Below are 14,468 nucleotides of genomic sequence, written 5' to 3'. Positions count from 1 at the left end.
TAGTTATTAACGGAATAGGTTGCAAGTCACTGACTGGTGATTGTAGGCCTGCAAGAGAAAGAGGATACCGACAAAACTACAAATAGAAGAAACTACCGGAGCCGCCCGCGCCCTAATCCGGAGTCGCCTGGAGCAATGGATGGCCCGTGCGCATGCGCCGTCATTCTCTGCGCCCTCCAGGCTGAACCCCGCCCCTTTCCGAGGCCGGTTTTACCACCGCACATGCGCAGTACGTAGTCTGTTTGTTCGTTTGTCAGCGCTATCAATAAAGTTTTAGTGGGCACAGACTTCCCTTTTCTTTGGCAAGATGGCGGAGTACGACTTGACTACTCGCATCGCGCACTTTTTGGATCGGCATCTGGTCTTTCCGCTCCTTGAGTTTCTCTCTGTGAAGGAGGTGAGAGGGTCTGTGGTAAAGGCGTGGGGGCGGTGAGATGCGGGGCGAGGCCCAATGGCTGTGGCTGTAGCCCTAGGCCTGACACGTGCGAGGCGGCGCGAGTTTATTCATGGCCGGACAGGAAGGACCTACTGGTAGTTTAGCTTTCCCCAGTAGATAGGCGCCGCTGTGAGGGGGAGTGAGGCGGCTGTATGAAATCCGGGAGAAAGAGGCCTGTGCTCCCTCTCACTGAGGTGCCGGTGCCGGGGGACGCTTGTCAGTTCCTGTCAGGGCCTGACGGTTCGCTGGAGCCTCACTCAGGCCGCTTCTGAAAGCAACCTGGAGTGCTAGCACTTTTTATTTTTCTCTTGCGATCGGTGGAAAGGGTGGCCTTGCTTATGCGTGTTCGCCTGTCGGGTCGTTTGGAGTGACTTTCTGACACCTAAAATAAGTATCTAGCACTGTAATTTCGATGAAGTTATGAGTTCCCTGCGTTGAGTTTCCTTGTCTTTGAAAGTGGCCATTTCCTGGAACAGTAGCATATTTCGCCAGATGGGGACGGGGACACCCCCCCCCAACAAAACCCACAAACTTAAAAATTTGTTTTCCAATGTGTAGATGTACAGACTTCGGGTGATTTGAATTAGTCGTTGACGTCCAATTATCTACTCAAGATACCGTGAATAAATAGGTAACTCTGGAGCTTCGTTTTAAAGCTTGTCTCAGTCTTGAAAGTTTTATTGGGCTTAAAAGAAAGTTTGAACTAAAAGAAATATTGAGCTTAGTTATACCTTGAGTTTATTGAGTTTATTGGGAAATTGATGCATTTTAATAAAGTAATATTGCTATGATAAATTAGAATTTTGGCCAGAAGAATAAATGAATTCTGTTTCTGGAAGCAGATTACATAAATCTACTTGGGACTCTAGATTTGGGAAGTGCATTTTGTGTGTCTCACCAATAAATCAAAAAAGTCCTACGAATGTACATTAACCTGCCCTGATAACTCTAAAAGCTTTAAAGTAGTTATGGTTCATCAGGTAGGTCTAATCCTCATACTCATGTGAAACTTTTCTAAATAGATATAAGAAACTCTAAAGTTGTTGATGTTAGGGAACAGACACATATACAAAATTTTATCTTGGTGTGATAAGGTGACTCACGTCTGTAATCCCTGTAATTTGGGAGGCCAAGGTAGGAGGATTGCTTGAGGCCAGGAGTTCAAGAGCAGCCTAGGCAACATAGTGAGACTTCATCTCTACAAAATGTAAAAAAAATTATCTGGGTGTGGTGGCGCAGGCCTGTAGCCCCAGCTACCCAAGAGGGTGAAGATGGATGGTTGAGGCAAGATTGCACTTTTGCACTCCTGCCTTCTTGATACAGCAAGACCTTGTCTCTAAAAAAATAAAAATTAAAAATACCTTTTGCCTTGATTCATCTTTTTACGCCTAATCTTAGAGCTTGCTTAAAACATTCTAGGCTGCCTTGTTTCCTTTCCCATAAGGAAAAGTGCCATATTTTGAAATCCTTTACCAGCTTGTTGTAGAAATGCTTCTAAACTAACTGAAATTTATGGGTTTTTTTTACACTTTTGTTCTTCAAAGCAGATAGAAGAAAGGAAGGAAAATGTAAGCATAAGTTAGTTTTTCATATGGCGAAATCAAAACTGAACTCCAGTAGAAAATCAGCAGAAATTAATTGCCCAATACCTGCCACCTTGGAAGGATGTTGGGGAGATGGCTATTATTATGCCAAGTAGACAGATGCTGGAGTATGTATTTGACAATTACTAAGTACAGTTGACCTTTGAACAACATAGGGGTTAGAGATGCTGACGTCCAGCAGAGTTGAAAATCCACTTACAACTTTTTATTCCCCCAAAGCGTTACTGATAGCCTACTGTTGACAGGAAACCTTACAGATAACATACACAATCAATTTCCACATATTTTGTATGTTATATACTGTATTCTTTTATAGTAAAGTAAGGTAGAGAAAAGAAGTGTTAGGAAAATCATAAGGAAGAGAAAATATATTTACTATTGATTAAGTAGAAGTGCATAATTGGCCGGGTTCGGTGCCTCCATCTGTAATCTCAGCACTTTGGGAGGCCGAGGCGAATGGATTGCCTGAGCCTGCGGGTTCGAGACCCGCCTGGGCAACTTGGTGAGACCTCATCTCTACAATAAATCAAAAAATTAGCCGAGCGTGGTAGCGCGCATCTGTAGTTCTGGCTAGTTGAAAGGGATCACTGGAACCCAGCAGGTCGAGGCTGTGGTGACCAGGAGCGTGCCACTGCACTCCAGTCTGGGCAACAGAGTGAGACTTCAACTAAAGAAGTGCATAATTATAAAAATCTTTATCCCTGTCTTCACACTGACTAAACTGAGAAGAAAGAAGAGGTTGGGCTTGCAATCTCATGGATGGCAAAGGTGGAACGGGAGGCACACTCAGTATAACTTTTATTGAGCAAATCCATGTGTAAGTAGTTCAAATCCGTGTTGTTCAAGGGACAACTGTATAGGGCCATGAAATTGGGAGAAATCCTAGATAAAACCCAGGTATCTCACCACTGAAAACGTTAGAGAGTTGAATATATATAAGGCAAAAAGTGATAAATGTCAGAGACAGAGTGCTATCAAAATTGAGGAGATTCTTTTATCTTCAGTAAGCAAAAAGGACTTTGAAGGGGAGAGGCTTTGATTCCTGAAGTCTAGATGGTTTGTATAGAGTCAATAATCATGATACTTGAAGGTACAGCTGTCCCCCTTTATCTGCAGTTTCGATTTGAAAATATTAAATGGAAAATTTTGGAAATCTGAAAATATTAAATGGAAAATTTTGGAAATAAACAATTTATAAGTTTTAGTTGCGTGTTGTTCTTAATAGTATGATATCTCTTGCCTGGGACGTGAGCCATCTTTTTGTCGAACATCTATCTCCATGCTGTGTACTCTAACTGACCATTAGTCACTTAGTAACTGTCTTGGTTATCAGACTATCTCAGTATTAAACTGCTTGTGTCCAAGTTACCCTTATTTTACTTAGTATTCTATTTTATTATTTATTGGTGTTAATCTCTTATATTCCTAATTTATAAATTAAATTTTACCATAGGTATGTATGTACATAGAAAATTAAAACAGTATACTTAGAGTTTGCTACTATTTGTGGTTTCAGTTATCCCTTGGGAGCCTTGGAACATTTTGCCCACACATGAGGGGAAACTACCGTATTGTCCTATGAGAAAAATAATTTGATATATTTGTAATGTGTTAGAGAATGGAAGCTTCATGAGAGCAGGTGCTTTTATTTTCAGCACTTAAAATAGAGTTTGGCATAACTGCTTTTTGTGACTGCTTAACAAATGATTGAATGAACACAATTTTGTGTCTCACAGGTCTTTGTTCTCATGTGAAATGGAAGACCAGGTAGTGCAGTGTTAGGACACATGTGATCAGATAACATTTTTGCCTGATTTTGAAATATTTTCTAGTTGTTCTTAGCCAGAACCTAGAAAATTGATGACTTTTTTCCAGAGCTAGAGATTGACTTTGAATTGTATATGGTTGAAACAAATAGATGAATAAATGATAGAGCTAAAGATAAAATCCTTTAAACAACTAAAAATGATATCCAAACTAAAGTAGAAAGTCACACCATAAAGGTTGTTGTAAAAATTGGAAAGGGCTGAGGATCTAATGAAGATGATGAGGCATTTTAATGGTAATGGTGGAAGGGTGATGAATTTAAGTTGGAATTCTTAGAGGTAACATACTAGATGAAAGTTCTTTGGGATAAAGGAATTTTAAGGATTGAGAGTTTTAAAGAATCATCAGTATTGTTGTATTTATGGAGGATGACTGAAGAGGAAGAGATAACAAAAGAAGATTCTTAATCTGTTACAAAATAGAAACTCTTTTCAAGAGGTTGATGGACCAGGGATCAGCAAACTATAGCCTGGTAATCAAATAACAGTCTGATTTTATACAGCCTCCAAGCTAAGAATAGTTTTTAGCAGATGAACATTTAGAAACATTTGCAATTATGGAACAATAATGTTAAACCCCAATTAAATAAAATATTTTCTTCCAAAAAAATAATTCTATTCTCATTAGTAGACCTGTATTGCAAAAAATTTTACTTTTATCTTTTTTATTTCAAAATTTTAAAAACTTGTGTAAATTTGTCTCTTGTAACGTAAGTACTTAAATAGTACATCCATTTTTGCTTCTTGACTTTCTGTGAGGCAGAATTGAGAGAGGTTGGCGTAAGTAGGTATAGGTTTAAGAACAGGCTAGTAAGGTTGATGGCAGAGAAGCAGTGGTCTTGAATCTACTGTGAGACACAATGTGAGGCACCATAAAAGCTATTGATGGGGTAGTGAGAAGAGGTGGCATTCTAGGAAAAAGATGTTTTCATCTGAGACTGGGTTTCTATAGGACAAACTGACTGGAAGTTGAGATTTTTCAAGTAAACTTTTTATCGGGTATAATACTCATTTATGGAATTATACTAATAGAAATGTACTGATTAGTGTCGTGTTTTTCCAATGCCAATAGTGAACACACATGTGTGACCTCCACTTATCAAAAGATAAGACATGGCAAACATTTAAACCTTCCTTCTGACCCCTCTTAGGCATTCACACTCCTTAAAGGTAAGTTTCTAGTTGGAGCATTCATTTTGCCTGTTTTTGGTTTTTCTATGAATGGAATTAAGCATTCACAATTGTGTACTTTTTTTCTCTCGACATTGTAAGAGTTGCCTAAGGTTTTAGGACACCAATAGTTCATTGATTTTTAATACTGGGTGTTAATCCATTGTACGAGTGCACCACCATTTATTTACTCATTCTAACATTGTTAGAGTTGGCTTTTACAGGTGGTGGTGCTGTGAACATTTTTAGAAATGTACTTTGAACGTATACTCATTTCTTTGGGGAACTTGGAAGCAAAATTGACATGTCAAAAAGTATGTTTGGCTTTAGGAGATAAAAAACAATTTCCAAAATGGCTGTACTCCCGACGGCCGGGTATGAGTCTTCCACTACACCAACACTGGTATTGTCAGGTTTTTTTTGTTTGTTTGTTTTTTTTTTTTTCAGTCAGGCAGGATCTCACTTTGTTGCCCAGGCTGGAGTGCAGTAGCACAATCACGGCTCACCGCAGACTCAACCTCTTGGGCTCAGGTGATTTTTCCACCTCAATCTCTTGAGCACTGGGACTACATATGGGTACCACCACACCCAGCTAATTTTTTAATTTTTTGTAGAGATAAGGTCTCGTTATATTGCCCATGCTGTTCTCCCACTCTTCCCACCTTGGCTACCAGAAATGCTAGGATTATAGGCAGGAGACACTGTGCTCGGCCTGTCATGTTTTTTAGAAAAATTTTTATTGTAGTTTGAATAATCATTTCCTTTATGATTAGCAAAGTTGAGAACCTTCTCATGTATTTATTGGCTATTTGGTCACCCTCTTGTGAAGGGCCTGTTAAAATTTTTTAGCCATTTCAATTGAATTGTTAGTCTTTTCTTCCTATTTTGTAGGAGTTTGACCACCTGCATCTTTTCTTTTCATGAGCAATGAAATATTGTAGCATCTTCCTGTTTTTTTTCTTTCCTTGAAGAATTAAATTCAGTACAGAAATCCTTTCTTTTGCTAAAGCAGCTCTTTCCCCGAATATTATTGTGTAGAATCTTTACATATTGCACAGTACATTTCATATTTATGTGAGTTTGTGTTTATATTTGGTCCCTGTACTGTGGGTTAAATTATGTGCTTGGGACTCTTTTGCAAAGCAAAAATCTAGTATGACATGGTTGACTTAAAAATGGGTGCTGGTTTTGTTTCAAGGATGTTGATAGGGAAGCATAAAAGATTGCAACTACTTAATGAGAAAAAATATGAAGGGGTAAAGGAAAGACTCATTGAGGAGAGATGTGTAAGCATGTAGATGTGAGAGATAATAAGAAAACAAAAAGCTTTTAAGTTTATTCCTAATTACCTGGATGTGGAGAGGAGACAGCTATTTGTACTTTGCAGTAGAAGTAGTGTTTTTTTTGTTTAACTATATACAGTCTTGCTTAGAAAGGGTAAAAGATGGTTTGTAGGGATGCATAAAAATAAGATAATATAAACCTTGTTTTTATTAAGTGGGACTGACTTTACAGTTTGTAATTGACTTCATTTTTAAATTTTTAGATACGCAAAATTTTTTTTGTCTATAGGTTGCTTGCTTGCTATATGCTTTCGTGTACAGATTATTTATAATTTAAAAAATAATAGTTTGTGATATTTTATTAAAAAGAGTATTTCATGAAGTGTATTTTCAGGTAAATTAATCTTAGTATTAATCAGTTATGTGGGGGCCTTAAATATATTCATTAGAAAGTAATTTTCTCTTGCAGATATATAATGAAAAAGAGCTATTACAAGGGAAATTGGATCTTCTTAGTGATACCAACATGGTAGACTTTGCTATGGATGTATACAAAAACCTTTATTCTGATGATATTCCTCATGGTAAGTTTTGTCATTAGAACTGAAGCTTTTTTTGTGAACAGGATGTATGTATGAATGTTTTGTGATTTATAAAGTTTTGTGATTAATGAAAAAACTTTAGCCAAAAGAATTATTGAATGATTTTAAAGTTCTGCAGGTGAAAGGTAATATAAAAGTTAAACATCTTCTAAAATATCTTTTCTCTTTATGAAAGATGTGAAACTACTTTAAAACGTGGTCATTAGATATCATCAGTTCATAGTATGTATCACCAAAGTTGTGTTTATGATCCAGATTGTTTCCTTAGAATTATCTGAGAATGTTGTAGTCTTTTGGTTGTTAACTTTTTCAGTTAGTGTATTCTGGTACAGCCTTAGTGTATTCTGGTATAGTGTGTTTTCCAAGGATAGCTCTGGGACTAACATCATCCGTTTGCCAGGGACTGCTTGTTAGCAATGCAGATTTAGGGCCACCCACCAAACTTAATTAATCAGACTATTGGGTGAGGTGCAGTACTTAGTTGGAAAACCAACATGGTACAGTGTTGTCTAAGCTCTTGTTTTCTTTTGGTTTTGTTTTTATTCACTTTTTGTGTGTGTTTTAGTTTTCTTTCTTTTTTTATTTTAAAGATATGGGGTGCAATTCAGGGTAGTTTTTTTTTTTTTTTTTGAGTTGGAGTCTCACTCTATGGCCCAGACTGGAGTGCAGTGGCCGCTCCCGGCCACCGCAGCCTCAACCTATCGGCTCCGGTGATCCTTCTGCCTCAACCTTCCAAGTAACTGGAACTACTGGCGCACGCTACCATGCCCAGCTAATTTTTTGATATATTGTAGAGATGAGGTCTCGCCAAGTTGTCCGGGCGGGGTCGAACCCACGGGTGCAGGCAATCCACTCACCTCGGCCTCCCCAAGTGCTGGGATTACAGACTGAGCCACCGAGCCCGGCCAGGGTAGTTTTTAAAACTCTTGTTTTCTGTGGTAATAGACATTTCTTTAAAAATAAGATAATATAAACCTTGTTTTTATTAAGTGGGAATGACTTTACAGTCTGAAATTGCCTTTTAAGTTTGGGAAACACTGTATTATTTCTTCAGCGCACATGACATTTTAAAAGGTTCAATAACTGTCAGTAGAGAAATAAAATTTACTTTGTTTAAAATGAGATTTCTCAAAATTTGATCCCCTTCTGTACTTGAGAAACACTATTTTGGAATACACTTTCTAATATATAATGCAAAAAGTATTACATTAAACAAATCACTTTTTTCTAAGAGACGGTATCTGACTATGTAGCACAGGTCAGCATTCAGTGGCGCAATCATAGCTCACTGAAACCTTGTTCAAACACAGGCCCAAGCCATCCTGCAGTCTTCCCCCTTAAGCCTCCTGAGTAGCTGGAACTATAGACACCACCACACATGACTAATTTTTGTTGTTTTTGTTTTTTTAAGAGACAAGGTCTTGCTATTTTACTGAGGCTGGAACCTTTTTGACTAAATATTTCCCTGCAATAATGGTAGCTCTTTTTTTTTTTTTTTTTTTTTTTTTTGGAGTCTTACTCTGTCGCCCAAACTGGAGTGCAGTGGCTGCTCCCAGCCACCGCAACCTCGACCCACTGGGCTCCGGCGATCCTTCCGCCTCAGCCTTCCAAGTAGCCGGAACTACAGGCGCACGCTACCACGCCCGGCTAATTTTTTGATTTATTGTAGAGATGAGGTCTCGCCAAGTTGCCCAGGCGGGTCTCAAACCCGCGGGCTCAGGCAATCCACTCACCTCAGCCTCCCAAGGTGCAGTATTACAGGCTGAGCCACCGAGCCCGGCAGGGTAGCTCTTCTTTACATTTGAGTTTGTGATGAAAAAAATCAACCATTTCTTAGATGCTTAGTGAAACATTAAGATGTTACCAGAATAGGTTAAGTGTAAGTTTTCTTTGACTTTTCATAACGTAGGTAAAAAGGAACTATAGAATTTGGTTTGAGAGATTATGGAACTAGATTTATAGTGAAAAGAAATTATTGGCTGGATTTAAATTCCATTCAATCTGTTAATAACCTTTAGTAATAATATGTATACCTTTCGGAGCCTCTGTTCAGAAACTTTGGGATAATAGCCAACTAAGATAATTAATGAGAACAGATATAAAAATACTTAGAATGAAGCATTTTTATATTCTAAGTGTAATACCCTCTTTCTTGGACTGTTTGCTATCCTCTTTCTTAGCCTGTATATTTTCTAGTTTTCCTTAAGAGTAGAAAGTGGATTTCCTCTTCTTTATGTGCCTTTGCAATGCTCAAAGGAAAAAAAATTGTGGATCTGGGGAAGTTACTGAGTTTGTGGTTCCTGGCATGTGAATATATCAGGGGTAAATAAAATACATGTATAGTTTAAATAAATTGAAAATTTTCCAGACATTCTAACAGTGAGCAGTACATTTTAACATTCCTTAACTTTATAGTACTTTTCTTCATTTTTAATTAGCTTTGAGAGAAAAAAGAACCACAGTTGTTGCACAACTGAAGCAGCTTCAAGCAGAAACAGAACCAATTGTGAAGATGTTTGAAGATCCAGAAACTACAAGGCAAATGCAGTCAACCAGGTAACCTCTTCTTAATTTTGACTAAAATTTCTCCTTCCTGGATTAATGCAAATGTTAATTGAAACTTTATATAGTACGCCATAGTAAAAGTTTTTAGTTTAAATGATTGCTTTATCTGTTTATAGGGATTGGTATTTCTTAATAATAAATGTAAATAAATTTTTAAAAAAGTTCTTTACCATGTCTACAGTTATCCATGTCTGATTATGCTTATGCCGCAGAAGTTCCACCTTCTCTCTCCCCTTTCTAGGGATCATTTGGGTTGTCACAAGAAGAGTGGTGCTATTGGCATCTCGCTAGTAGAGGCCAGGCAGTACCCCTTCCCACACTATGCAACAGAATTATCCAGCCCCAAAACCCTGTGCCTGAGCAATACCTAGGGTGCATATGTTGCTCGCTGAAAGAGAAACCTGAGCTCACTTTATCACTTGCTACATTCTCTCATATCCTTCCAACCCAGTGCAAGGAGGGTGGGGTAGAGCTGATAAGATTATTGCATTTCTACTTCCCTTTGACTAGAAATAGGCTTATTGTTTGGTTTTCAAAGAAAGCATGTTGCTGTAGTCTAACTTAATACATGTTACTAATTGTAGTCCTTTGGGTTATTAGAAACATTTGAAAATAAAGTCACCTACTAAAGTTGAATATTGCCATTGTGATAAAGCTTAGCTACCAATATAGTCACTTAAGGAATTGCTGATGATTTTGTCATGCTACCTTTTTAGTTTCTATAACATATGTTCAAAGCAGTTTAGAGATTGACTCTAAATTTTCCTTTGTGATCTGAGAAAGTTTCGGCAGATGTTTTTAGAAAAGCAACAAAATCTACCTAAATTCTATGTCATACTATAGCATACCTTACTATACTATGCCATATTATACTACATATATATGCAGATATATACAGTCAGCCCCCTATATCCATAATTCCACGCCTGTGGATTTTACCAACTGCAGATCAAAAATATTCAGAGAAAAAGGAAACAACAAAAAAATTAAAAATACAAATAAATAGTACGGTATAACAATTATTTACAAAAATTGTTAGGTATAATTAATCTAGAAATGATTTGAAGTATAAGAGGATCACATGGATTTTATGCAAATATTGTGCAAGTTTATATAAGGGATTTGAGCATCTGCAGATTTCAGTATCCAGGCAATCCTAGAACCAATTCCCTGTGGAATCAAAGGGATGACTGTTTACATATATATTTACATTCACACAGAGTTTTGTCTTAAAAAGAGAAATATGTATGTATTATACTACTTGTGTGCTCGTAAAATAAAATGTGTAATTTATGAACCATAGGTAACATGTAAGCGCTCACAAAGGGCTAGCTGAAGTAATCCAGATGCTGGAGAAAATTTAGGATGCTTTAGCCACTTAAAATCTGGGAAGTAATAGGATTAGGGTATGAATAAGATGAACATAGATGTGTTCACCAAATATTAGGAAAAGAGGATTCCTTGTAGCTTAGTAGGCATGAAATTGAAAGTAAATGAAAGGATCATGTGTTACAAACTTGCAATCGAATTAAACTTATAAATACTTGCTTTCAAGAAACTGCCAGGGAAAGGGGACACACCTCATCAGCAAGGGTACCTGCATAATGAACATTTGTATACCTACCCCTGGATTGTACCCCAAATCTTTAAAAATAAAAAATGATAATAGCCGGGCTCGGTGGCTCAGCCTTGTAATCCCGTGCCTTTGGGAGGCTGAGGTGAGTGGATTGCCTGAGCCCACGGGTTCGAGACCCGCCTGGGCAGCGAGACCTCATCTCTACAATAAATCAAAAAATCAGCCGGGCGTGGTAGTGCATGCCTGTAATTCCGGCTACTTGGAAGGCTGAGGCGGAAGGATCGCCGGAGCCCAGCATGTCGAGGCTGTGGTGGCCGGGAGTGACCACTGCACTCCAGTCTGGGCGACAGAATGAGACTCCAACTCAAAAAAAAAAAAAAATAATAATAATAATAATAATAATAATTTTAAAAAGTGAAAAAAATACCTATTTTCAAAGTAATAACCACCCTCTGCCAACCCCTGCTTTTTAATTTCATTGGATATAGTATTGTACTTCTCATATTTTCCCAGAAATGCCCAGACAGAGAACAGTGATCATGTAACTGAGTAGTAGTACAAGGAATGTAACAAACTTATTCATTATGATCTGCAGCAAGGGTTTTCTTTTTTAAATCTTACATACAAAAATTTCATGCACATTTCAGTTTCAGTATTAGATAGCCATATTAATTTTAGTGAAGACATCTCTTTCCATGAAATCTTCAAGTAAACTTATACTCCCAAAGACATGCTAAATGTATTCCTTGCACAGGGGATAAGAAAATGTTTTTATTTTTCAAAATGCTAATAAAGTGGTTAACTATACCTATCTTTTCCTTGGTCATCAATTTGTCTTTTACTAGTCTGCTAGCATCTCAAGTTAATGCAAAGCTGATTTAAGAAAAGTTAAATTGAGTTGTTTGACACTGTTATAGATAATAATTTTATGGGGTGTGTTATCTTGCAAGTCAGGCATGATTTATGAATTTTGTAAATTTGCCAAATCATTGTCCTTGTGAAAAATATTAACAGATTGGGAGAGGAAACAAAATTTATATGTAGGATTAGTTTCTGCTAGTTTGTACAGTACATTCATTTCAATCTCTATTTTGTAACAATATATTATCTATCAGAAATGTAACCTCACAGAGCAAATCCATTTGCGGTAGATTACCACCTAAAAAGACTTGACTTTACTATAAGAATAGTCAGAATGTTGTGGCTTTATTACCTGAAAAACTTATGAAGGCTTTGTCTTAGCTGTGGTGAAATATAACACATAGTTTCAGTTAGGTTCTAAAGAAATTTAAAAGTGAATTTTAAAATTTATAATTTCTCTTGTGTACTTATTTCTTATGTTCCAAACATGTAACATTCTGCTTATTTTATTCTAGAAGTCTTATTTCTAGTGGTTAGTTATTAAGATATATGAAGATATATGCAGTTAATAATTTAGAAGTTGGTTATGCTTATTTCATTTTCTGTGACCTATAAAATAGAATAATTTTTGTTTTTTGTTACTAAGGGATGGTCGGATGCTATTTGACTACCTGGCGGACAAGCATGGTGTAAGTGTTTTTAAGATGTTTTAAAATTGTCACGTTTTTATGAGAATGATTAAAGACTAATTTTTACAGATTGGCCTTAAATATACTTTCTAGATTAATTTATTAAATATAATAATCTGGTGTGTTTTCAAAACTTTAAAGATTGGTGCTGATAGGAAAAAATACACACTGGATTGACCTTTATATATTCTCAAAGCTCTTATTTATTCCAGAATTAAAATAGTTAGCATTTTATATTAATGGCATCAACAAACTTGCTATATAGGGCACAAGATGCCTTTTCTTATGGATTATCAAGTAAAGACAATTAAATTTGACTTAGAAATGCTTTGAGCAATAGAATTAAGTAATACTTGGCTGCCTTGTAGAGTACAGTAGGGATTATCAAGGTCTTCATAAATCTCCAATTTCACAAATTTAAAAAATGTTAGACGCTTTCCTAACCATTTCTCTGTCACTTTCCCTTGTGTTAACTCAGAGTGTGAGGCTTTTGCAGGTAATTCATTCTTTAACTTGCATTTGAGTTTTATCTCTTATTTAATAATTACTGTGACAAGAGGCTTGCTGACCACTGAGGCTTGTGACCACTTTCTGGTTTTCGCATGGGTTGTTGGGTATATTTGTTAATATTGTTAGATTTTTTTCACTTTCACTGTGCTTGCATCATTAACTCTAAAAGTTGATGTAATTTGGGGGCCAGTTTTCATATAGAACAGAAGTACACTGTACATGTTATTTGTACAGAACCACAAAAACATAACAGATAGATATGCTTGGTAGCTGGCTAACTTCAGGCACCAGCAGGGGACTCACACACCATACCTGCAGCTGCAATTCAAGTTTGTATTGCAACTGAATATGTATCATTGCAATTCATAACTTTTGAGGTCAGAACTATGAATGTTAAATTGACCAATTCCAGTGTGCATTTTTTTTTTTTTAATTTTTTTTCCAGTGTGCATTTTATGGGTCAGATGTATGGTCATGGCATTTAGGTGACAACTTTTCGGAGACTTTGAAATGATTAACTTCTGGAGTTATTTAAATAAGTAAATGGTTAGAGTTTAAAAACTCACAATTAAGAAATAGAATGTAATAATATTTTTCCTTTTTTCTTTTTTAGTTTAGGCAAGAGTATTTAGATACCCTCTATAGGTATGCAAAATTTCAATATGAATGTGGGAATTACTCAGGAGCAGCAGAATATCTTTATTTTTTTAGAGTGTTGGTAAGTATGTTTTCTTTTGTTGGATTCCCTTGGTTTCTCAAAACATATATGGGTCTACAAATTAAGTTTTCAACAGTTATTGGCAAAGGAGAAAAAAGAAACTTTTCCAACAGAAACAGGAAGCCATATGTCAGGGCCTCAAAATTTGGAGCAAGATTTAACTTGTATTTCAAATCCAAAAGTAGGAATCACTGATTTGTTATTTTACGTATGTGTGAGATTTTTAGCATTAGCAGAATTCTATCATGTAATGCTTGTGCTACTTACAATGTTTCTATACAGCATGTTGAGTGGTATAGGTGGTCAATCAATATTGTTGAATAAATCTATTATTCCTCATTTTAATTTTATATATTATATATACACACACACATATAGTTTTTGAACTTATTCTGAACAAGTATCAAATCCTAATGGTATTAAAAATATTTTATGGCTTAATAGTAACTTTTTCCCATCTACTCAAATATTAGTCCTCAAATATTAAAGTATAAAGATCAGTGGTTTCTTCATTATTTGGGGTATAGATGAGTTTAAATGGTACTATGAGGCTAGGTGGGGTGGATGGCTTATGCCTGTAATCCTAGTGCTTTGGGAAGCTAAGGTGGGAGGATTGAAGTCGGGAGTT

The 14,468-nt window shown here is 36.5% G+C and overlaps 1 protein-coding gene across 1 annotated transcript in view; it reads left to right on the top strand.

Annotated features, from left to right (window-relative positions):
• Positions 1 to 286: 286 nt before the first annotated feature.
• Positions 287 to 14,468, top strand: part of EIF3E (eukaryotic translation initiation factor 3 subunit E) — a 48,693-nt gene continuing 34,511 nt past the window's right edge. The window contains exons 1-5 of the mRNA XM_008055361.2: positions 287 to 397; positions 6,789 to 6,903; positions 9,360 to 9,477; positions 12,570 to 12,612; positions 13,736 to 13,840. Of these exons, the coding sequence (XP_008053552.1) occupies positions 308 to 397; positions 6,789 to 6,903; positions 9,360 to 9,477; positions 12,570 to 12,612; positions 13,736 to 13,840 (471 nt within the window). The 5' untranslated portion in view covers positions 287 to 307. The remainder of the gene's footprint in view (positions 398 to 6,788; positions 6,904 to 9,359; positions 9,478 to 12,569; positions 12,613 to 13,735; positions 13,841 to 14,468) is intronic.

The sequence above is a fragment of the Carlito syrichta genome, unplaced genomic scaffold, assembly GCF_000164805.1.
Source record: "Carlito syrichta isolate Samal-C Ts95f unplaced genomic scaffold, Tarsius_syrichta-2.0.1 Scaffold301832, whole genome shotgun sequence".
Classification (NCBI taxonomy): domain Eukaryota; kingdom Metazoa; phylum Chordata; class Mammalia; order Primates; family Tarsiidae; genus Carlito; species Carlito syrichta.
Note: the sequence above shows the minus strand (reverse complement) of the source record. Positions and strands in the feature narration are given on the sequence as shown.